General features: G+C 44.9%; 1 protein-coding gene across 3 annotated transcripts in view; it reads right to left on the reverse strand.

The window, feature by feature from the left end:
- NEURL1 (neuralized E3 ubiquitin protein ligase 1) overlaps positions 1–25189 on the reverse strand; it is a 106146-nt gene extending 80957 nt beyond the window's left edge. Inside the window, exon 1 of one of the 3 annotated variants that reach the window (XM_060171391.1) lies at positions 24627–25184. In XM_060171391.1, coding sequence (XP_060027374.1) covers positions 24627–24711 — 85 coding nt within the window. In that variant the 5' untranslated portion in view covers positions 24712–25184. Of the gene's footprint in view, positions 1–24626 lie in introns of all 3 variants that reach the window. The other 2 variants (XM_007530507.3, XM_060171392.1) reach the window with 2 other exon arrangements.
- Positions 25190–25829: the final 640 nt, after the last annotated feature.

A 25829-nucleotide genomic window follows, 5' to 3' on the forward strand; every position in this document is an offset into this window, starting at 1 on the left:
TACTAGGGAAAGAGAGAGGCAGACTGGGAGTATGGACCGACCAGTCAACGCCCATGTTCAGCGGGGAAGCAATTACAGAAGCCAGACCTTCTACCTTCTGCAACCCACAATAACCCTGGGTCCATGCTCCCAGAGGGATAGAGAATGGGAAAGCTATCAGGGGAGGGGGTGGGATATGGAGATTAGGTGGTGGGAATTGTGTGGAGTTGTACCCCTCCTACCCTATGGTTTTGTTAATTAATCCTTTCTTAAATAAAAAAAAAAAATTTCTCTCTGTAAAAAAAAAAAAAAGAAAAGAAAAGAGAAAAGGGAAGTCTTGCAATTTGGGACTACAGAGACAAATCTAGAAAACATTATGCTTAGACAAGCAAGTCAGAAGGATCACTTGTATGTGAAACAAACAAACAAAAAAGCTGAACTCACAGAAACTGAGGCTACAGTGGAAGTTGTTAATGACTAGTAGGTTAAGGGAAATAGGGAGAGGTTGATTTTTTTAATTACCAACTGTGAAATATATATCCAGTAGGATACTGTTGGGGCATTAAAAATGGCACCATCATGCCTTTCAGGGCAGAATGAATGAAAACTCAAGGTGATTGAGCTAAGTGAAATAAAGTAAGGAAGTGAAAGGTGTTGTCAATCATGTGTGGAATACGGGAGACTAATTCAGACACAGATGAAAACTACTGTAGGGGGAGTAGAAGGGTTCTCTCTGGTGCAGTGGTGCAAAACTTTGGAGACAGGCTTGGTGTGTGTGTGTGTGTGTGTGTGTGTGTGTGTGTGTGTGTGTGTGTGTGTGTGTGTAAAACTATACCCCTAAAATTTTATACTATTGGAATCATCATGAAATCAATTTTTAAAATAAAATTAAGAAAATCAGCCATTTTAAAAGTACTGACTTTGCCATAAAAACATATCAGTTCTAAGTATCTTAAGTACAACACAGTGATTACAGTTATTGATACTGAGTTACTTGCTAAGAGAATAGATCTTAATCCTTCTGGCAAAAAAAAAAAAAAAGATGAGTTATGCTACTGTGTGAGGTGATGACTATGTTAACTTGAGGGTGGGAATGACTGCATTGCACAATGGGCACATTTAACACATTACCACCTTGCAAACTTTTAAATATATTATAATGTTATTATTCAACTAAACCACAACAGAGCTTGGGGAAGAGAGTGCTTTCTACCAAAAAAAAAAAAAAAAAAAAAAGTTGGTGTGGGGGATCTGAGAGAGAATAATCAAGAGCCTGGCAGGGACAGATACTCTTTCTGGTCTGAGCTCTGCCTTCTCCCAAAAGCTGCATAGTCCCAGGGACTCAAAAGAAAAAAAGGTGGCTACCGGGGCTAAGTGGGTGGGGCTCCATTTGCTCACCCTCATCTGTCTCTTGAGAGAGAGAGTCAAGCACAGTGTTAACCTAACACTGTGATTCTATGAGACCTCCCCCCACTTCCCAAAAAAAGAGTCTGGAATAAGATCCAGAAGTTCAGACATTGATACTTTCATGAAAGTCTAGGCCTCAGTTTCCCCCTCTGCAAAGCAGGACAATCCCACTCACCCTGGGACTCCTGGTGAAGGTAGGGGTAGTTTAAGCACTGTTCAAACACCAGGGATAATAGCCCAATGAAGTCTCCACACTCTGGAGCTGTGACAAACAGTGTGTGTGTGTGGGGGGGGGTATTTTTTGCTCTTCCCTTTTTCCCTTTTCCCACTGGCTAGCTCACTTCTCAGCCCACTTCTCCACATTCTGTTTAACCCTCTATCTCCCGACAGTTTGATCACTTGATAACTGTTGAGCCCCAGGGTGAGGGGCTAAGGCTTTGATCTTGACCCTGGGAAAATCTGCTCAGCCTTGGCCAGTCCCTGCTGATTGATGGCTGCTTTTCCCAGCGGTGTGTGCACTGGAACCCGCCCAGTCAGTCAGCTCAGGGCTGCAGGCCCCAGAATTCAGGAGCTATGGGAGCCAGCTGTGGCAGCTAAGAGGATACTCATAATAGATGGTGCCCTGGGGATGGGGATGGAGCCAAGAGCACAGAGCCAGCACTGCCCCTCTCACCTGTCTCTCCTCTCAGTAACAGTCAGGTTCTTGGGTGGGACTCACAAGGACACCCAGGCACCAGCACACACAGCATGACACCTCCCTTCCCCAAAATGGCTCACCCTCCTGGCTCTCCCAGGACAAGCCATCTGCCTACCTGGTTGACCACTGGCCCAGAAGTCAGAGTCCCAGAGATCTGTCTTCCAACAGCTCTACTCTGTATCCCTTCCCACCTCCAGATCTTCAGGCTGACCTTCTATCCACATGCCTCCCCACTCCAGAAGAAGACAGATCTAGAAATGGACCTACCCTATGGCCTAGCAATTTCTCTTCTGGGGAAAACAAAAACACCCATAAGAAGAGATCTATGTACATCTGTGCTCATAGCAGCACAATCTGTAATAGCCAAAACTTAGAAGCAACCTAGCTGTCCATAACAGACAAGAAAGTTGTAAGGCATATATATATTGTTAAAAATTATGAAGCCATTCCCTTTGCCTCATCTTGGATGGAACTTGAAGACATCATGTTAAGTGAGATAAGCTAAAGAGAGAGAGAAGGACAAATACCAAATGATCTCACGTATAGGTGGAACTTAAGAAATAGGGGCAGATCCAGTAAGAAGCTTTTGGAAATCATCAGGCAATAAGTAAGATGTCAGGCTACAAAATTAACATTCAGAAGTCAGTGGCATTCCTCTATGCAAACACTAAGCTAGAAGAAGATGAAATCCAGAAATCAATTCCTTTTACTATAGCAACAAAAACAATAAAATATCTAGGAATAAACCTAGCCAAAGAAGTGAAAGACTTGTATACTGAAAATTATGAGACACTACTCAAGGAAATTGAAAAAGACACAAAGAAGTGGAAAGATATTCCATGGTCATGGGTTGGAAGAATTAACATCATCAAAATGAATATACTACCCAGAGCCATATGCAAATTTAATGTTATCCCCATCAAGATCCCAAGCACATTTTTTAGGAGAATAGAACAAATGCTAGGTCTTTTCTGCAGAAAAGACCTAGAATTGCCAAAACAGTCTTGAAAGAAAGAACAGAACTGGAGGCATCACACTCCCAGATCTCAAATTGTATTACAGGGCTATTGTAATCAAAATTGCTTGGTACTGGAACATGAATAGACACACTGACCAGTGAAATAGAATTGAGAGCCCAGAAGTAAGCCCCCACACTTATGGACATCTAATCTTTGACAAAGGTGCCTAGACTATTAAATGGGGGAAGGCCAATCTCTTCAACAAATGGTGTTGGGAAAAATGAGTTGAAACATGCAGAAGAATGAAACTGAACCACTGTATTTTACCAAACCCAAAATTCCAAGTGGATCAAGGACTTGGATGTTAGACCACAAAATATCAGATACTTAGAAGAAAATATTGGCAGAACTCTTGTCTGCATAAATTTTAAAGACATCTTCAAAGAAATGATTCCAATTACAAAGAAGACTAAGGCAAGTATAAACCTATGGGACTACATCAAATTCAAAAGCTTCTTCACAGCAAAAGAAACCACTACCCAAACCAAGAGACCCCTCACAGAATGGGAGATGTTTACATGCCATACATCAGATAAGAGTTTAATAACCAACATATCTAAAGAGCTTGCCAAACTCAACAACAAGACAACAAATAACCCCATCCAAAAATTGGGAGAGGACATGGACAGAATATTCACCACAGAAGAGATCCAAAAGGCCGAGAAACACATGAAAAAATGCTCCAAGTCTCTGATTGTCAGAAAAATGCAAATAAAGACAATGAGATACCACTTCACTCCTGTGACATACATCAGAAAAGGTAGCAGCAACAAATGCTGGAGAGATTATGGGTACAAAGGAACCCTCCTGCACTGCTGGTGGAAATGTAAATTGGTCCAACCCCTGTGGAGAGCAGTCTAGAGAACTCTCAGAAGGCTAGAAATGGACCTACCCTATGATCCTGCAATTTCTCTCCTGGGGATATATGCTAAGTAACCCAACACACCCATCCAAAAAGATTTGTGTATACCTCTTTTCATAGCAGCCCAGTTTGTAATAGCCAAAACCTGGAAGCAACCCAGGTGTCCAACAACAGATGAGTGGCTGAGCAAGTGTGGTATATATACACAATGGAATACTACTCAGCTATTAAAAAGGGTGACTTCACCGTTTTCAGCCCATCTTGGATGGAGCTTGAAGAAATCAAGTTAAGTGAAATAATTCAGAAACAGAAGGATGAATATGGGATGATCTCACTCTCAGGCAGAAGTTGAAAAACAAGATCAGAAGAGAAAACACAAGTCGAACCTGAAATGGAATTGGAGTATTACACCAAAGTAAAAGACTCTGGGGTGGGTGGGTGGGTGGGGAGAATACAGGTCCATGAAAAATGATGAATGAAATAGTGGGGGTTGTATTGTTAAATGGGAATCTGGGGAATGTTATGCATGTAAAAAAAAAAAAAAGAAGTAGAAACGCAAAGCAGAAATTGACTGAGTTTGAAAAAAAAAAAAAAGAGAAAACACAAGTTGAACCTGAACTGGAGTTGGTGTATTGCACCAAAGTAAAAGTCTCTGGGGTGGGTTGGAGGGAGAATACAGGTCCAAAAAGGATGACAGAGGACCTAGTGGGGGTTGTATTGTTACATGGAAAACTGAGAAATGTTATGCATATACAAACTATTGTTATTTACTGTTGAATGTAAAACATTAATCCCCCAATAAAGAAATAAAAAAAAAGAAAAGAAATCGGAACAGAGAGCAAAAATACAAAGCGAAACTGGGACTAAGCATAGTGTATTGCCCAAAGCAGAGACTCTAGGTGGGAGAACCTTGGGGTCCTGTTGCATGATGATGGGAAGAACCTAAGTTACAGGTGAGTGTGTTCTACAGAGAACTTTCACAGGGAGATGAGAGATTGCACTCATGTGTCAATAACTGCAGTGTAAACCATTAACTCCCAATAACGGTTGATTTTAAAAAAAAAGACAGTTCTCTCTGCCCCCTGACAACTACCGTAAGTCTCCTGCCAGGCCTCTCCCTGGCCCCTACTCTGGCCAAGAACTTGCTACGCCATCAAAGTGATATTGTCACTTATAAGACAGGTCATTCAGTAGCTTCCCTCAGGATAGGCATCTGAATCACCATCAGAGTGAGCCGTTGTGCCCTCAGTGTCCCTTGCAGTCAGCTGCCATCAGCTCCTGAGCATCAACCCACAAATTCAGATCCAGAGGACCTCGGGTGACCAATGGCCTGACCCTCCCCTGCGGAAGAATCTGTTTCGAAGATCAGCAAAAGGCAAGGAAAACAAAGGAAACATGGAGCAAAAGAAGGGCTTCTGGAGCCTTCTGACAAGGAGGACTGTGGGGATTGGCTGAGGCCGGCTGTGAGCACCTCCAGGGCAGAGATGATGCCCGACAGTGAGGTCTCAGTTCTCTTGCCCCCATCACGACTGGCACAGGCCGAGTGCAGACACACATGTCTCACTCCACTCTTCAGGGCTGACTGCGATCTACCAAGCTCTCAGGGCTCCGGGACACACACTCCAGACAGCCCCCCTCCAAGACCCCCGAGAAGATCAGCCAGGCAGAGGCTGGAGGAAGCCAGCAGGAAGAAGTGAAAGTGAGAACCAGGAGCAGGTGGGGCTGCCAGCACCTTCCCTGGCAATGCCCTGCCTCCCTTCTCTGTCCCCAACCCAACCTCTGGAACAGCCAACACAACATCCTGGGGGCCACAGATGTTCAGAGAGAGACTGGGGAAGCCAGCAGCTCTGTGTCCTCCCCTCTTTCCCTTCACCCCAAAAAGGGCCCTCTCTCACCTTCCTGCTCTGCCTCTGTGGGCATAGCCTCTGTGAGCACAAACCTGATCTGAGATCAGAGATGAGAAAGATGTGGTTTCCTGATGTGCGGCTGCAGGTTTCTTGGCCTGGAGGGGTGAGACTACATGGAGCTAGGCTTAGTCCCTCCCAACTGAGTGATAGCAGTGCACCAGCCAGAGCTCTGGCCCCAAGCACGGGAGATTGTTCTAGATCCCCTGCCAGAAACTCCCTTCCCTGATGCCCTCCATGCCCAGCTTGGTGCTCTTGCCTGGGGGGTGGTTGTGCCCCCTTTCCCGAGTGCCTTTGAATATACAAGAGTCGTTTTTCAATGTCATAGTGACAGCTGGACTGGCCAGTGGGATCTAATAGGCAGGGCCAGAATGCTAAATGAACATTTCCACATATGACACACCAGGAGCACCCCCTGGAGGAACATGGGTTAAAATGGTTCCTTCATCCAGTTACTCCATCCCAGCTCCCTGGATTCCTCTCTCACAGTCTCTGCCCAAATAATAAGTGCTGGACAAATTCACGGGAGAATATCGAACAAGGCAGTTAGAGAAATTTCCTTCAAGAAATTGGGACATGAGACTGAGTGGTTGAGTGCACATGTTACAATGCACAAGGATCTGTGTTCAAGTTCCCAGACCCCATCTTCAGGGACAAAGTTTTGCAGGTAGTGAAGCAATGCTGCGGGTATTTCTCTCTACCTCCCCGTTCCCTCTCAGTCTTTCATGTGCAGACTTTCTCCAGTAAATAAATAAATTCTTAAAAACAAAAGAGGGGCTGGGTGGTGGTGCACCTGATTGAACACTACACAAGGACCCAGGTTCAAGCCCCCAGCCCCCACCTGCAGGGGGGAAGCTTCACAAGTGGTGAAGAAGGGCTGCAGGTGTCTCTCTGTCTCTCCTTCTCTATCACCCCTTCCCTCCTGATTTCTGGTCACCTCTATCCAATAAATAAAAATAAAGATAATTTTTTAAAAGAAAGAAGTTGGGACATGCTGCACACAGGGTCCTTCTTCTGAAAGGTGTAACAAGAAAAAGGAGAGAAAGGATAACTTGAACTGAATTCACAGCAGAGAAAGATGATAAGCATTACCTCAGCCAAAAGATCAAAATCAACATCAGCATAAGTCACATTGGTGGTATGCAGCACGAATGTAATGTTATGGAAACGGTATGTTACTGCTGCAGTTTCCAGCTCTTATGCTACATTTGGTCATGAGAGGAAAAGTGGTCAGATCCCAACAAAGGGACAGTCTACAAAATACCTAACTAGTGCACTAGAACAGTCAGGGCCACCCAGCAGGGAGATTAGGAAAAACTGTGGCAACCAAGAAAAGCTTAAGGAAACAAGACAATGAAGCAAAGAATGTGGTAATCCAAACTAGCATGCGGCATCCTGGCTGGGGTGCTGCTACAGGAGAAAAAAGAAAGAATATGAAGGGAAACTGAGGAAATCAGAATCAAGTATGGACAATGGCAATGGGTCACTGGACATATGAACAATGTATGTACAATGGTTCATGGCAGTCTGTCAATGTTGATTCATTGTCACAAAAGCCCCAAATGAATGTATGATGTTAATAATGTAAATGAAACTGGGTGTGGAGGCTACAGAAATTCCCTGTACAACTTTGCAAAGACTTCTGAAAATTTAAAGTGGTTGTAATATGTAAAGTGCATTTCAAAGAACAAGAGAGTGGTCAAGGAAGTGGCACAATAGATAAAGCATTAGGACTCTCAAGCATAAAGTCCCAAATTCAATCCTCTGCAGTGCATGTGCCAGGTGATGTATTCTCTCATTCTTTCTCTCTCTCTCTCTCTCTCTCTCTCTCTCTCTCTCTCAAACATAAATATTTAAAGAGAGAAAGAGAGCGCACAGAACAAGTGAGGTTCCTCAGCAATAGAGTATAAGCCTTGTATGGTTGAGGACCTCGGTTCTATCCTTGACACTACATAAAAGCAAGACAGACAACACATCATAAATAGAACATCATAAATAGCACAATGGTGTTCTGATATCATACACAAGCTCTCTCTCTCTCTCTCTCTCTCTTTCTCTCTCTCTCTTTCCTTCTTCCAAAGAAACCTGAGAGATCTTGGCTAGCATCCCAGCCCTACCTCATACCAGCATATGACCTTAGGCAGGAGACTTAACCTCTCTAAGCTTCCATTTAAAAGATTTAGTGAGATAATATGTGTAAAGCACTTAGCAGAGACTCTAACATGCGGCATGTTGGCAATTATTCTTCTCTTCTGATTCACTGTTATGTGTTTGTCACTTGGCCTTTTGTCATTTTTGTCCCATTCTGCCTCCCCTACTGAAACGGAAATTCAATGGCAAGCCCTCATCTGTTTTGTGGGCCCCTGTGTCCTCACACCAAGGAGGGTGCCTGGCCCATCGTAATGCTTCATGTACATTTGTCAAGTAAGAAGCCTTCTCCATCAGAATTACCCAGCTATTACTCTGGGAGAATTTCTGGTCCAGATATCTGCTCTCCCCATGCACACCCCACCCCACCCCCAACTTAGCGAGAGAAAGTCAATTCCTCCTGCCTGCCTTCAGCGCCTGGTCTATCCTCCCCACCAGCTCCCCACCAAGCCCTTCTTTTCTCCAGGCCCTGTCCCTCACAGGCATCAGCACCTGCTCATTCTAGAAGCAGCAGGATCTGGGTAATAACATCAGATAAGCATCTTTTAATAAAGCATGGAGCTGGATTGTCCCTCAGAGCTACATTCCCCCCTCCCACCCCCACCTGCCCCTCTCCCCGGGCAGGCCACTTAGCGACTCTGGTCTGGGCAGGCCCTCAAGTCCCACAGTGCTTCTTGGGGAGTGGCCAATGGGCAGCCAGTCTGAGCCTGCAGTCTTAGGGCCCTGGCCCAGCACTGCCTGTGCCACGCAGCCAGTTCACTCCCCTCCATCCCTGCAGGCAGGGCTCCCAGTCGTTACCAGGGAGACCACTTGCATCCTGCCCAGGGTTGCCAAAGCAACCGACTGAGGGGGAAGCAGCCCCTTGTCCTCTAGCCCCTGGGTATGTGGGACCAAGAGAGTCACAGACCGACAGGAAACAGCCCAGGCAGCTGGCACACCAGGGTGGAGCCAACCTGGCATCCCCTGTGCCATGAAGCAGCACCTGCTCTCCCTCCTCCCCCGCCTCCTTCTGCTACTGCTCTTGCCCATCCTGCCTCCATCCTGGGCTCTGTGACTTAGGACCACACACAACATGTGCATCTCAGAAGTAGGAACGTGCCACCCCAGAGTCAGGGGAAAGAAAGCACCCACAAGCTCTAAGACCAATTTTTCCCCAGCAGACTCAGGCTCAGAAATTCCAGTAGCAGTCCGTACTCCCAGCCTGTCGACCTGTCAACACCCACGTTTAGCGGGGAAGCAATTACAGAAGCCAGACCTCCTACCTTCTGCACCCCATGATGATCCTGGGTCCATGCTCCCATGGGGTTAAAGAATAGGAAAGCCATAGGGCAGAGGTAGATAGTATAATGGCTATGCAAACAGACTCTCATGCCTGAGGTTCCAAAGTCCCAGGTTTAGTCCCCCGCAACACCATAAATCAGAGCTGAACAGTGCTCTGGTAAAAAAAAAAAAAAAAGGAAAGCCATCAGGGGAGGAGATGGGATACAGAGCTCTGGTGGTAGGAACTGTACCCCTCTTATCCTATGGTCTTGTCAGTGTTTCAATTTTATAAATAATTTTTAAAAAAAGAGGGGCCAGATGGTGGCACACCAGGTTGAGCGCACACATTATAGTGTGTGAGGAGCTGAGTTTGAGCCCCTGGTTCCCACCTGCAGTGGGAAAGCTTTGCAAGTGATAAAGTAGGGCTTCAGATGTCTCTCTGCCTCTCTCCCTCTCTATCACCCCCTTCCTTCTTGATTTCTGGCTGTCTCTATCAAAATAAATATAATTTAAAAAATTTAATAAAAAAAATTCCAATGTCTTCCATGTCCTTGGACAGTGTTTCTGAACAGCCCTCCTAATATCCATTAGTCTCAATTTTTTCACCTATAAAATGGGAAACAATATTTTGCTTACTCTATTTATTTACCCACTTCAGTACAATACTGAGGAATGAATTCAGGTCCTCACACATGTACAACACCACAGAGCAGCTTCCCAGACCAAATTTCTTAATTTTTTATTTAGAGAGAGAAACAGAGGGAAAGGGGAGAGACATCACAGCACCATTTGACCATCCAAATGCCACAGCCTTTCCCATATGGTTCCAGGGCTCAAACCCAAGACTTCAAGCATGGTAATGCACACACTCTACCAAGTGAGCTATCTCCAGGCTCAAAATTAGAGCAAATAGCACCACCCCTCATATTTACTGAGAGACTAAATTAATTCATCTGTATCAAAACAGCCAGTACTATATCCAGGATCAGGACTTCAGGACTTGAGTTTCTTCAATCTCTCTCTCTCTCTCTCTCTCTCTCTCTCTCTCATAAGTAATGCTCTGCTGACCACAGCCATTGGTTAGAAATGTTTTCAGATTCATCTGTGAAAAGGAACCCCTAGCAGAGTCTGTCAGCTGCCTATCCCACCTCTTAGCTTGGTCTAGAAAAGAAGCCTAGTAGGTACCATCTCTATCTCTCCCTGTTTTTCACCCTCTATAAAGAAAATAAAGAGGGTGGGGACATAGCATAATAGTTATGCAAACAGACCCTAATGCCTGAGGCTCCAAGGTCCCAGGTTCAATCCTCCATATCACCATGAACCAGAGCTAAGCAGTGTTCTGATGAAAAAGAAGGAGGAGGAGGAGGAGGAGGAGGAGGAAGAGAAGGAGGAGAAGGAGAAGAAGAAGAAGAAGAAGAAGAAGAAGAAGAAGAAGAAGAAGAAGAAGAAGAAGAAGAGGAGGAGGAGGAGGAGGAGGAGGAGGAAGAAAAAGGAGAAGGAGAAAAAGAAGAAGAAGGAGAAGAAGAAGGAGGAGGAGAAGGAGAATAAGAAGGAGAAGAAAAAGAAAAAGAAGAAGAAGAGAGGAGGAGGAGGAGAAGGTGAAGGAGGAGCAGGAGAAGGAGAAGAAGGAGAAAGGGGTGATTACCAGAAATAGCAGAGTCATCATGCATACACTGAGCACAGTGATAACTCTTGATAGTAGAAAGCTAAGTGTCTGATGGGTCTACCTGATTGCAGGCTGAGAGGGAACATCTGGAATCCCATGGTCCTCCCTTTAGTTCCTCTAAGACACTGTCCAGAGAGTGGATAATTGCTCCCCAGTTTCCCACAATGAAACACAGAACCCACCAAGGCTGAATTCTATGGAGCAGATGATATACTGGTCACAATAGTGAGGATGCTAGCCAAGAAACTCAACCCTAGCAGTTACTAAGTGTGAAGTCTGAGAGAAGTGACTTAACCTCTCTGAGCCTTTAATTCCCCACTTACAAAATGATCTTATGATACCTTCCTGCACAGGTTTTTCAGGAGGATATAAATGGAAATAATCTACATACAAGTACTTGGCACTCAGTAACACAGGGTAGCGATTATAAACAGTATTATGGTGAACAATACAGGGTCCAAGGTCAGTCTGAACTGAAAACCAGCAAGCATGCTGGATGGATGTTCAGGACGAGTGTGGTCTTCAGGAAGCATGAACTTGACCAATGGGCTGACTCAACCTAGCCTCTCTGAAGTCTCTGGGTGGCTGAGGGTCCATTAGCTGCAGGCGGATTTCAGTCAGTGCTATGTCTCACAATGGTCCACTTCAAGGAACCAAGACCCCTCTGTTGGCCTTATATGCCTGCCCCCCAATGGCCGGAAGCCTCAGTCATCATGGGAAAGAGACTCTGAAAACAACAGGTGTCTGGCTGGCATCAAAGGCAGCCAGAGCTGCAGGGGGAGTCTTCCTGTGGCTGTCACAGCCATTGTCTTTGTGAAACATCCAAGTCAAAAAGCAGTAGCTTTTAGAAGGTAGAGAGTTCATCTTGAAAAGATGGAAGAATTGACAACAGGTGTTCAGACAAAAAATAACAATAATCATAGCAGAGAAACTCAAAATAATAAAAATGTGGTAACGACTCAAATATCCATCAACTACAACTATATGCCACCAAGCTAGAGAACCTGGAAGAAATGGATGATTTCCTAGATACCTACCAACTTCCAAAACTAAGTAAAGAGGAAATAGATAACATGAACAGGCCCATCACAGCTAATGAAATTGAAACAGTTATCAAAAATCTCCCCAAAAATAAAAGTCCTGGACCAGATGGTTTTACAAATGAATTCTACAAAACCTTCCAAGAAGAACTAATAACTCTACTTTTAAAAGTCTTCCAGAAGATTGAAGACACTGGAATACTCCCTGCCAGCTTCTATGAAGCCAACATCACTCTGATACCAAAAGCAGACAGGGACACAACCAAAAAAGAAAACTACAGACCAATATCTCTGATGAACATAGATGCGAAAATACTGAACAAAATTCTAGCCAACTGGATACAGCAGTATATTAAAAAGATTGTTCATCATGACCAAGTGGGGTTTATCCCAGGCATGCAAGGTTGGTTCAATATACATAAATCAATCAATGTGATCCACCACATCAACAAAAGCAAGACCAAAAACCACATGGTCATATCAACAGATGCAGAGAAAGCCTTTGACAAAATACAACATCCCTTTATGATCAAAACACTACAAAAAATGGGAATAGATGGAAAATTCCTGAAGATAGTGGATTCTATATATAGCAAACCCACAGCCAACATCATACTCAATGGTGAAAAACTTGAAGCATTTCCCCTCAGATCAGGTACTAGACAGGGCTGCCCACTATCACCATTACTATTCAATATAGTGTTGGAAGTTCTTGCCATAGCAATCAGGCAGGAGCAAGGAATTAAAGGCATACAGATTGGAAGAGAAGAAGTCAAACTCTCCTTATTTGCAGATGACATGATTAGCATACACAGAAAAACCTAAGGAATCCAGCAAGAAGCTTTTGGAAATCATCAGGCAATACAGTAAGGTGTCAGGCTACAAAATTAACATTCAAAAGTCAGTAGCATTCCTCTATGCAAACACTAAGCTAGAAGAAATTGAAATCCAGAAATCAATTCCTTTTACTATAGCAACTAAAACAATAAAATATCTAGGAGTAAACCTAACCAAAGAAGTGAAAGACTTGTATACTGAAAATTATGAGTCACTACTCAAAGACATTGAAAAAGACACAAAGAAGTGGAAAGATATTCCATGTTCATGGGTTGGTAGAATTAACATCATCAAAATGAATATACTACCCAGAGCCATCTACAAATTTAATGCTATCCCTATCAAGATCCCAAGCACATTTTTTAGGAGAATAGAACAAATGCTATAAATGTTTAGTTGGAACCAGAAAAGACCTAGAATTGCCAAACAATCTTGAGAAAAAATAACAGAACTGGAGGCATCACACTCCCAGATCTCAAATTGTATTATAGGGCCATTGTCATCAAAACTGCTTGGTACTGGAACATGAATAGACACACTGACCAGTGAAATAGAATTGAGAGCCCAGAACTGAGCCTCCACACCTATGGACATCTAATCTTTGACAAAGGGGCTCAGACTATTAAATGAGGAAAGAAGAGTCTCTTCAACAAATGGTGTTGGAAACAATGGATTGAAACATGCATAAGAATGAAACTGAACCACTGTATTTCACCAAACCCAAAATTCCAAGTGGATCAAGGACTTGGATGTTAGACCACAAAATATCAGATACTTAGAAGAAAATATTGGCAGAACTCTTGTCCGCATAAATTTTAAAGACATCTTCAAAGAAATGATTCCAATTACAAAGAAGACTAAGGCAAGTATAAACCTATGGGACTACATCAAATTCAAAAGCTTCTTCACAGCAAAAGAAACCAATACCCAAACCAAGAGGCCCCTCACAGAATGGGAGAAGATCTTTACATGCCATACATCAGATAAGAGTTTAATAACCAACATATCTAAAGTTTGTTGCCAAACTCAACAACAAGACAACAAATAACCCCATCCAAAAATGGGGGGAGGACATGGACAGAATATTCACCACAGAAGAGATCCAAAAGGCCAAGAAACACATGAAAAAATGCTCCAAGTCTCTGTCAGAGCAATGTAAATAAAGACAACAATGAGATACCACTTCACTCCTGTGAGAATGTCATACACCAGAAAAGGTAACAGCAGCAAACGCTGGAGAGTGTGTGGGGTCAAAGGAACCCTCCTACACTGCTGGTGGAAATGTAAATTGGTCCAGCCTTTCTGGAGAACAGTCTGGAGAACTCTCAGAAGGCTAGAAATGGACCTACCCTATGATCCTGCAATTCTTCTCCGGGGGATATATCCTAAGGAACCCAACATATCCATCCAAAAAGATCTGTGTACACATATGTTCTTAGCAGCATAGTTTGTAAAAGCCAAAACCTGGAAGCAACCCAGGTGTCCAACAACAGATGAGTGGCTGAGCAAGTTGTGGTATATATACACAATGGAATACTACTCAGCTGTAAAAAATGGTGGCTTCACCGTTTTCAGCCGATCTTGGATGGACCTTGAAAAAATCAAGTTGAGTGAAATAAATCAGAAACAGAAGGATGAATATGGGATGATCTCACTCTCAGGCAGAAGCTGAAAAACAAGATCAGAAAAGAAAACACAAGTTTCCTGAAATGGAATTGGCATATTGCACCAAAGTAAAAGACTCTGGGGTGGGTGGGTGGAGAGAATACAGGTCCAAGAAGGATTCAGGGGACCTAATGGGGGTTGTATTGTTATATAGGAAACTGGGGAATGTTATGCATGTACAAACTATTGTACTTACTGTTGAATGTAAAACATTAATTCCCCAATAAAAAAATATCCATCAACTGACAAGTGGCACATCTGTACAATGGAAAGTTATTCATTTGCAAAGAGGAAAAAAGAAGGTATGTGTTATGACATAAATGAACCTTGTAAACATTACATTAAGTGAAAAAAGCCAGATACAAAAGGACAAAAGGACAAATATAGCATGCTTCCATTTATATGAAACGTCCAGAGAACAGACAAATCCATAGAGACAGAAATTAGATTAGTGGTTGCCAGGGATTCAGGGGAAAAGGTTATAAGGAGTGACTGCCTAGTGGGTACTGACCTTCCTTGGGAGGTGATGAAAATGTTCTGGAACTAGATTTCAGTCATGGTAGCACACCATTGTGCGTATACTAAACACCACTGAATTGCTTGTTTTAAAATATTAATATGGTGAGTTATGTGTTAAGTGAGTTTTACCACAATAAAAGAAGGGAGGTACCCCATCCAAACCCCATTGATGAGTGTGAGTAACCCTCCCCAAATGTTTTCCTTGTTACTTTTCTCTCAGCTTAGCACTAAACAGGCAGACACTCAGAAGTTAGGGAAGGAGGAAGATCTCATTATCTGCATTTGTCTCCAAGAGGTATAAGTCCCCTACCATCCCACCCTGTACCCATCACTGAGGATACAGTGGAAGCATACACTCCCTCATTTCCACTTTGAAGCATCTGCCACATATCCCTTCCTCTAGCTCACTCCCAACAATCTCATACTCCCACTGCACCCCCTGCCATCTATCCACCTCCTCCTGCAGTTCCATGACTAGCTCAAACCCTTCCCTGATCTCTCATTTTTTACCTCTGTCCACGAGCTTGACCCCATTCTGTCCCTCAGTTTCCCTATCCAAATAGACCTCCAACTTGTGAGTGTCCAGGGAAAGCAGGAGCCCTCAGCCCTAAGCCAAGTACAGAGCAGCTCCTTAGTAACATCTGTTGATCCTAAGTCTAGAGATACACCATGACTGCCTCCCCTGCATACTCTTAAAGCAACACTTCAGATGCCAGTGAGAATAATCCACCACATTCATAGCTGCATTATTCACAGTGGCTAGAGACTAGAAGCTGCCTAAATATCCATCAACAGATCACTGGCTAAAGAAGCTATGAGACATATTTATTCCGTGGAATACTACTCTGCAATCAAAAAGATGGTAGTGTTCTTTGGGAATGGATAGAACTGGAGATGAGTATGCTTTGCAAAAATAAATAAAGGGAAGAAAGACTACCAGATGGTTTCATCTTGTGGAATATACAGAACTGATACACAAGGAAAATGAGGAGGAGGAGAGGAGGAAGAAGAGCAGGAGAGAAGGAGAAGAAGCATGAGAGGAAGAAGAAAAGGAGAATGGGGGATCAACTAGGAATACCAAAGGAGACCACCCGGACCGAAACAAGACAGGACTAGAATGACCACAGAAACCCAGTAAATCACCCGTGAGTACAAACACGCGTGGCTGGTGACAGAGAGGAGAGAGGGGCCTAAGGAGAGATTAAGTGACTGCTAACAGTTCGACAGTTTGTCAGTGGAGACACCACCTCCAGTCTGCTCCACCAACAAGGGGACAGCTGAAGGGAGGAAAGGACTCCCCAGAGACTCACCAAGTACAACTCTGAGTCTCCATTGCTACTACCCTCAGAATCTGGAGCAGCAACAGGGAGGGACACCAGGGCACAGAGATCTAACCGGGAAACTCAGGAGAAGACCTATACCTCGGTGGCATAGCTGAAGGGCTGTGAAAGTCTCTCTGCATAACCACTGGATTATCTCTGCCACACCCTGCTTTATCTCTTGGTCAGGAGTCAGTGATTAAGCCAAGAAGCCTATTGATAGTTTAAAAGCCCTCAGGCTACCATAGCCTACAGGGGGAAAAAAAAGGCTTTTACACCACTGAACTCCAACTCAGGGATTGAAAAACCTCTTAACTTATATAAAATGGTTAAAACAACAAGAAAAAATAATGGAGACTCGAACCAGGACAAGAGTCCAGCTAAAAGTCCTCCAGAGGGCAAAGCACAAAACAACGAGTTCAACATCCAAACATTAGCTAAGGAAATAATAACAGGAGTGAGTAAAGAATTTGAAAAAATTGTAATCAGAACTGCAGGAACAACAAATGAGAATATGGAAGAAAATTCTAATTATCTCATGGTTATTAGAGAGCTGAAAGCTGAAATTGCTGAGCTAAGAAGGCAACTAGCTGAACAAGCTAAAACAGTATCAGAGCAGGGCAACAAAATAGATGAACTCCAGAAAGCAGTAGAGGGCAGAGAGAATAGAATCAATGAGGCTGAAGACAGAATTAGCAAGATTGAGGATGAATTAGAGACAACTAAAGAAGAAGTAAGAGATCTCAAAAAGAGATTAAGAGATGCTGAAAACAACAACAGAGTCCTATGGGATGACTTCAAAAGAAACAATATACGCATTATTGGCTTACCAGAGGAAGAAAGAGAAGGGGAGGAAGAAAGCGTTCTCCAGGCCATAATAGCCGAAAATTTCTCTGGTCTAGACAACACCAAAGACATAAAGATTCAAGAAGCCCAGAGGGTCCCAAACAGAATTAACCCAGACCTAAAGACACCAAGACATGTCATACTTAGATTGGAAAGGAATAAGGATAAAGAAAGGATCCTCAAGGCTGCAAGAGAAAAACAAAGAGTCACCTACAAAGGAAAACCCATAAGATTAGCAGCAGACTTCTCCATACAAACACTACAGGCCAGAAGAGAATGGCAAGATATCTATCGAGTGCTCAATGAGAAAGGCTTTCAGCCAAGAATACTATATCCTGCTAGACTGTCATTCAGACTAGATGGAAGCATCAAAACCTTCTCAGACAAGCAACAGTTGAAGGAAGCAACCATCACCAAGCCTGCCTTGAAAGAAGTTCTGAAAGGTTTCCTATAAACAACCAGACCACCACAAATAGAACATATATCAAAACACTCTAAAACTCTACAAGAATGGCATTAAAATATCTTCAATCTTTGATATCAATAAATGTGAATGGCCTGAATTCACCTATTAAAAGACACAGAGTAGGAAGATGGATCAGAAAACACAACCCAACAATATGTTGTCTACAGGAAACTCACCTAACGCAACAAGACAAACACAGACTTAAAGTGAAAGGATGGAAAACTATCATTCAATCCAATGGCCCACAAAAAAGGGCAGGAACAGCTATTCTCATATCTGACACGATAGACCTTAAAATACATAAGATTAAAAAAGATAGGAATGGACACTACTTAATGCTCAGAGGATCAGTCAATCAAGAGGACTTAACAATTATTAATATCTATGCACCCAATGAGAAGCCATCTAAATACATCAAACTTCTACTGAAAGAGCTACAGCAATATATTAACAGTAACACAATCATAGTAGGGGACTTCAACACCCCACTATCTCAACTTGACAGATCATCCAGGAAGAAAATCAGTAAAGACATAAGGGAGCTAAATGAAGAGATAGATAACCTAGAACTATTGGACATTTTCAGAGTCATTCAGAGCAAGTTTTGGTATATATACACAATGGAATACTACTCAGCTGTAAAAAATGGTGACTTCACCGTTTTCAGCCGATCTTGGATGGACCTTGAAAAAATCATGTTGAGTGAAATAAGTCAGAAACAGAAGGATGAATATGGGATGATCTCACTCTCAGGCCGAAGTTGAAAAACAAGATTAGAAAAGAAAACACAAGTCGAACCTGAAATGGAATTGGAGTATTACACCAAAGTAAAAGACTCTGGGGTGGGTGGGTGGGTGGGGAGAATACAGGTCCATGAAAAATGATGAATGAAATAGTGGGGGTTGTATTGCTAAATGGGAATCTGGGGAATGTTATGCATGTAAAAAAAAAAAAAAAGAAGAAGTAGAAACGCAAAGCAGAAATTGACTGAGTTTGGAGTATGGCACCAAAGTAAGAAAGCAGAAGTATACTAGAGTTTGCAGTGAGTACCTCCCTAATACTTCCTCTCCACTTTTCCAAGCTTTGGGTCCATGATTGCTCAACAATTTGTTTGGCTTTGTATGTTAACTCTCTTTTCAGTCACCAGGTTCCAGGTATCATCAGGATGCCGGCCAGACTTCCCTGGATTGAAGACACCACCAATGTGTCCTGGAGCTCAGCTTCCCCAGAGACCCATCCTACTAGGGAAAGAGAGAGGCAGACTGGGAGTATGGACCGACCAGTCAACGCCCATGTTCAGCGAGGAAGCAATTACAGAAGCCAGACCTTCTACCTTCTGCAACCCTCAATGACCCTGGGTCCATGCTCCCAGAGGGATAGAGAATGGGAAAGCTATTGGGGGAGGGGGTGGGATATGGAGATTGGGCGGTGGGAATTGTGTGGAGTTGTACCCCTCCTACCCTATGGTTTTGTTAATTAATCCTTTCTTAAATAAAAAAAAAATAAAAATAAAATAAAATAAAAAGGGGGGGAGAGGGAAGGTGCACAAATGTGCCTCATGTGATTCATTTTATATTATGGTCAACTATAGTAAAGTGGCTGCTCTCAAGCTGAAGAAGAAACTGATGTGTGGTCTGGGAGATGGAGCTGTGATAAAGCTTTGGACTCTCAAGCACGAGGTCACAAGTTCGATCCTTGGCAGCACATGTGCCATAGTGATGTCTGGTTCTTTCTCTCTCCTCCTATCTTTCAAATAAATAAATAAATAAATAAAATATTTTTTAAAAAGAGAGTAACTGATCAATAATATAATAAACAGGTGCGAAGGGTGTGAAGTTTGTGGGAGTGAATTTTGGGAAGGAAGATCATCAGGTCTGCCTTCATTTTCAAATGATAGGAAGTTAAGTTATCTAAAATTGGAAGTGGGGCCGGGTGGTGGCACACCTGGTTGAGCGCACATGTTCAAGCCCCTGGTCCCCAACTGCAGGGGGAAAGCTTCACAAGTAGTGAAGCAGGGCTGCAGGTGTCTCTCTGTCTCTTCCTCTCTATCTCCCCCTCCCCTCTCAATTTCTGGCTGTCTCTATCCGATAAAAAATAAAGATACTTAAAATAAAATCGGAAGCAAAATTAGAACAATGGACATGAATAGCTATGATTCATAACACAATCAGGGAGATGAAGACTTTGATGTCTTTGGGGGCGTGTGTGTGTGTGTGTGTGTGTGTGTGTGTGTGTGTGTGAGTGTGTGTGTGTGATGTGCGTGAGCATACGCGTGCATGTGTCCATTTGATGCAGAGACACGTTTCATGTGTTCTAGGGCAGCTCAGTCAGTTGGATGTGCTTTCATATTTTCCCCTAGTTTTTCTCATTCAGAGCTTCTCACACAGCAGACGCAAATCTGCATTACACATATTGTTTCCTAATATATCAGTCACATTGGAACAGATTTGTATCTTCAGGATAAGCATTACAGCAGAACTGTCTATAAAAAAAAAAATAAAAAAAAAAAAGAAAAGGAGAATGGGGAGGTAAAGGAAAAGGAGGCAAACTATTTCTAAGACCTTGTGAAAACTATGGTGGTTATCGCTGGGAAGTGGGGAGGGTGGGGACACAGAACCTTGGTGGTGGCTGCAGTGTGGAACTATACTCTGTAGTCCTACAATCTTGTAACCCATTACAATCATAAATAAAAATAAAACAAATGTGCTCCGGAAGGTGGCGCAGTGGATAAAGCATTGGATTCTCAACCATGAAAGTCCGAGTTTGATCCCCGGCTTCACATATACCAGAGTGATATCTGATTCTTTCTCTCCTCTTACCTTTCTCATGAATAAATAAATAAATTATTTTAAAAAATAAAACAAATTAAAAAAAAAAACATCAGCAAAGTGAGGTTCTTAAGTCTAGAAAAAAGACTGAAGTCTACCATCACCCAGCAGTTGATGGACAAGACTCACTTTGCCAACCTGACACCCAGACCAATCTAGGGCCCCTGTTATACCAGGTCGCTACCAGTCTTAAAAAAAAGAAAGGAAATAAATCAATAGAGACTGTAATTATAGGGGGGGGGAATCAAGAATCCCCTGCTCCTAGCAAACTTCCGGATGGACACTGATAAGATAAATTCTGGGTGAGCTTAGAAGCAATGGCAGTAGGACTCTGGGTAGACAGTCACAGGTCACAGTCAGTATCAAGGTCAATGCCAATACCATTGGAATGGAGTTCCAGAAGGCCACTGCAAGATCAGAGAAAGTACTAGGTCAATGCTGACACAGGAGGGATTTGGAGTGAAGCAAGACGGTGTGGCCAGGTGGTGGTGCACCTGGTTAAGGACCCTAGTTCAGGCCCCTGGTCCCCACCTGCAGGGGGGAAGCTTCACAAGTGGTGAAGCAGGGTTGCTGCAGGTGTCTCTCTGTCTCTCTCCCTCTCTATCTCCTCCACCTTTTTCAAGTTATCTGTCTCTACTCAATAATAACAATGTATTGTTTGCGGGAGGGAGAGTCAAGCTAAGACAGTGGGCCCAGGATGAAAGACAGAAAAGGCACCACAGGTGACCTTCAACTTGATACATCAGCTTGGGGTCAGAAGGAACTGAAAAAAAAAAAATTCTCCTGTTCACTGTAGTGATTATCTTTGGGAGGGAGGAGGGGGGATTCAGAACTTTGATGGTGAGTGTGGTGTGGAACTATGCACTGTAATCTTGCAATCTTGTAACAAACTATTAATAACAAAAAGGTTAAAATTAAAAAAAACTCCTGTCCATCTCTGCCAGTTTCAAGGGACAGGGGAAAAGGGCTTCTGAAGATCCCAAATTCAAAGACCTTACATCCCCACAATCCCCAGCTTTAGGTTTTAAAAAAGGAGGTGGAGGTTACAAAAGGGAACCACTGAGATAGCATCATGGTTATGTAAAAAGATTTTCTTCTTTTTTTTTTTTACATTTATTTATTTTCCCTTTTGTTGCCCTTATTTTTTTATTGTTGTTGTTATTGATGTCATTATTGTTAGAACAGAGAGAAATGGAGAGGGGAGAGGAAGACAGAGGGGGAGAGAAAGATAGACACCTGCAGACCTGTTTCACCGCCTGTGAAGCAACTCCCCTGCAGGTGGGGAGTCAGGGCTCGAACTGGGATCCTTATGCCAGTCCTTGTGTTTTTCGCCACGTGCACTTAACCTGCTGCGCTACCGCCTGACTCCCGTAAAAAGATTTTCATACCTGAGACTACATGATCCTAAGAAGATTCAATTCCCAACCTTCATTACATCACAAAAGAGTTGCTCTGGTTAGAAAGAAAGAAAGAAAGAAAGAAAGAAAGACAGAGAAAGAAAAAGAAAAGAAAAGAAAAGAAAAGGAAAGGGAAAAGGAAAAATAAAGAAAAGAAAAAAGAAGAAGGTACAATTCCAAAATCTTCTCTGGCTTCCCTAGAGTCAAGGCTAGAGCAAGGTTGCTTCTGAGCATCAAAGGACCAAATCAATTCACTGGTCTCCAGATATCCTGTGTCCTTGCAGGTTTTGTCAGCCCAGTTTTGAACCTTCTCTTGACAGACAAAATGAGTAACCAGGCAAATAACTAACTATCCTGTTACTTTATTCTGCTCATTTGTGTGAGGGTAAACTCAGTGATGCCTCTACCATGAGAAATCTGTCCCCAACAGATAGGGTGAGAGAGAAAATGGACACCAGGGGCCAGACGGTGGAGCACCTGGTTAAGCACACACACATTACAACGCACAAGGATCTGGGTTTAAGACTTCATGAACGGTGAAGCAGGGCTGTAGGTGTCTTTCTCTCTCCCTCTCTATCTCCCTCTCCTCTCTCAATTTCTCTCTGTCTCTATCCAATAGTAAATAAATTTTTAAAAAATGGACACCTGCAGACCTGCTTCATTGCTCACGAAGTGTCACCCCAGTCGGTGGAGAGCAGAGATTAAACCTAAGTCTTCGAGCATGATAATGTGTTTGCTAAACCAACTGCTCCACCATCCAGCCCCTTATGTCATTTCTTGTCAACAAAATCGGCAACTTTAAATTTTTAAATTATTGTTATTATTATTATTTAATATTTATTTATTCCCTATTGTTGTCCTTGTCTTTTTATTGCTGTAGTTATTGTTGTCGTCGTTGTTAGATAGGACAGAGAGAAATGGAGAGAGGAGGGGAAGAGAGGGGGAGAGAAAGATAGACACCTGCAGACCTGCTTCACTGCTTGTGAAGCGACTCCCCTACAGGTGGGGAGCCAGGGGCTCGAACCGGGATCCTTACACCAGTCCTTGACTTTGTGCCATCTGCACTTAACCCACTGCGCTACCGCCCGACTCCCCAACTTTATATTTTTTAAGTACCATGCTGTGAACCTTTTCCCAAGTCAACAAATACTCAGAAATACTTTAAGACTATGTAACACTCCATCAAGAGGATATGCCATGCTTATAAGCATTTAAGTTGTCTTCCTAGTAGTAATAGCAGCACCAGAACTTAAGAGATAATGTGCCTTTCCAAGCATGCAACCCAGGTTTGAGCCCTGACACCACACGGGAATACCATAGTACTGACAGAAGTTCCAGTGCTGTAATGTCTCTCCTCCCTCTGCCTCACTCTCCCTCTCTTGATCAGCCCAAGAGTAGTGACACTGGTTATACAGGAGGCCCCAACCTGGCAAAAATCAACAGCACTGTCATGAACATCCCAAACTCATATGCAAGTATCTGCCTGCATTTCCACATCCTTAAGATCAGCTCTTCTAGGAGACACTATAAGGCCAGTGGATATAATCTTTTACAAGGATCTGACATGTGCTACTGCATGTGCTTTCAGAAAGATGCAATATGTGCATTAATATGCCCAAAATGAGTGAGAGGTAACACTAAATTAGAAAGCTGGAGTTAGAAAGCACGGTGGTGGTTTTTCCTCTCCCTTAGTTTCAAAGTTTGTCTGACCAGCAAAGGAGAGGCCAGGATTCTAAGCCAGGAACACAGGTCTACAACCCAGCCTTATGTCTGCCGGTTTTAGAAACCTAAAACAAGCACTGGTTCTCCTCCTAAGTGGCTCTGATGAGCTCAGCTGACTACTCAGAGCACAAAACAGTGGCATGAAAGTTCTTTATAAACTTCAATGCTTTGCTGAAGAGCATAAGTACTACCTCTCAAATCCGGGGGAGTGGGGCAGTACTGAAGAAATGGTTATTTTCTCATGAAAACCCAGAGGGGCTTCCCTTCCTAGCTCTGAGCCAACCATCAGAACACCAGGTCAAGTACTGGCTATTTCCAGTAGTGACAGAAAAACAGCTTTGTAAAGGAAATTAGTGAGGTCTGGGGGTCTGACAGATACAAACTGTATTTTCCAAAGGCCAACAGCATGGCCAGACCGGAGTCCAAGGCCTCCCTGAGGGTGCTGGTGGGCGGGGGTAGAGGGTAAAGATCTTTCTGGCAGATGCCCCTCTGTTTTCAAGGCTCCAGGGTCCTCCTCCTTTCTTGCGTTGGATCTGGGCATCTGGCCTTTGGGGGAACCAGAAGCCCGGTTTATTCAGTGGATGTGAAAAGTAAACAGCTCCAGAGGGCTCCAGAGGCCATGGGCTCTGCTCTAAGTCAACACCCGGTTTTGAAGAGCTTCCCAAAGGAAAAGCAACTAGTACTTGGAGTGTGACCTCCGGCAGGTGAAGAGGGCCACCGCCATGCTTCCCCTGAGCAGCACAGCTGGCCTGAGCATCGCCACGCCGTGCCCCGGCTGCCAGCTGATGCCCTTCCCGCCGCTCTGTGCCTGCCCAGCACCACAAGCCAAGGGGACTCAGCGCCGCTCCAGGAGCGGCCGAGCTAGCTGCTCAGCCCCCACGGCAGGCCACCCGCTGGGCTCCAGGCCCCACCAGCGGCCCCCGACCCCCTGCCCACCTCCACCGCCCGGTGCGCATCCCCCGCCTCCGCCGCGGCCCAACAGGTGGCGCCCGCCCACCCCTCCACCTGCGCCCCGGCCCCTGGCTGCGCCCCGGCCGAGGCTTACCTTTGAGGGTCGGAGGGTGGCTCCGCGGCGCCCGGCTGGGGTTTCCTCGGGGCAGAAAGGCGATGCTGGACAAGTTGTTGCCCATGGCCCCGGGCCGCCGCGTTTGGGCGCGGGAGCAGGGCGGGCGCGGCCGGCGGGGGTGCTGTGTGCGAGGGTGCGCGCTGGCGGGTGCGCGCCGCCGGGGGAGGTGCTGCGGGGCTGCGGAGCGGGCGGGGCGCCTCTCCTCCCGCTTGTGGACTGCGGGCTGCGGGGCCGCAGGGTGGCGGGGCCGGCCCGCCTCGGGGTTCTGGCTCTCGGGCTACCTGGCCCCCATGGCGAGGGACCGGTGCTGGGGGCTCCTCTCTTCCTGATGGCAGCGGCTGGGGCGCGCTCCCCCCGGGCCATGGATTCAAGGCTCGGCGCGTGGGGTTCGGCGGCTGGGCCTGGCGGGTAGCCCCGAGGCTCGGTCCCCGCCCGCGGGGACGGCCGCTGCGGTGCGGTTCGGTGCGTGGCGCCCCCCGGCCTGCGGGTGCGCACGGAGCGGGGCTGGGTGGGCGCCCCCGCGGTGCTCGGTCTCCCCCCCCCCCCCCCGCCGCCGCCGCCGCTCCCCGCGGTCGCCAGGATTCCCTCGCCCCGGTTGTTATGGTGACAGCTGCTCGGGTGAATGAGCGTCCTGTTGACCCGCGCGCGCCGGTTGGGCCAGATGCGGTCCCAGGACGCGTCGCGATCCGCGTTGCCACTACTTCTGCCGCGCCGAGCCCAGTCAGGAGGGGTAAGCTGCCAGGCAAGAGCCAGACGCCGAGTTCGCTGAGCCAGGGGGACCCGGTCTTAAAAACTAGGGCGCAACAGCAGGAGCATCGGACAGCTCAGCGCACATTTTCCGCAGCACCAGGTACACACCTGGCACATGTGAGCTCACGAAAGAAAGAAGGGGGGGGGGAAAGGCTAGTGGGTGATTGGACCGCTGAATAGACGAAGTAAACTAAGGGACGTTGGGATAAAGGAGACCAGGAACCCTGACTCTCCACTCTCAGAACTGAGGGGGAGGGGGGGGTCCTGGGCAAGGAGCGGGAACACACACCTCAGACTGTCCAAACACTGCACACAGGTTGGGCACCTTAGCATGAAAACGGACTAGATCTATGGGGTGGAGGTGGACATATCCTAAGGGCAAAGCATAGGGAATATGCCAATTTGACCAGAATGAATAAGAGGTGGTAAGAG

The sequence above is a fragment of the Erinaceus europaeus genome, chromosome 14 (genome assembly GCF_950295315.1).
Source record: "Erinaceus europaeus chromosome 14, mEriEur2.1, whole genome shotgun sequence".
Lineage (NCBI taxonomy): Eukaryota > Metazoa > Chordata > Mammalia > Eulipotyphla > Erinaceidae > Erinaceus > Erinaceus europaeus.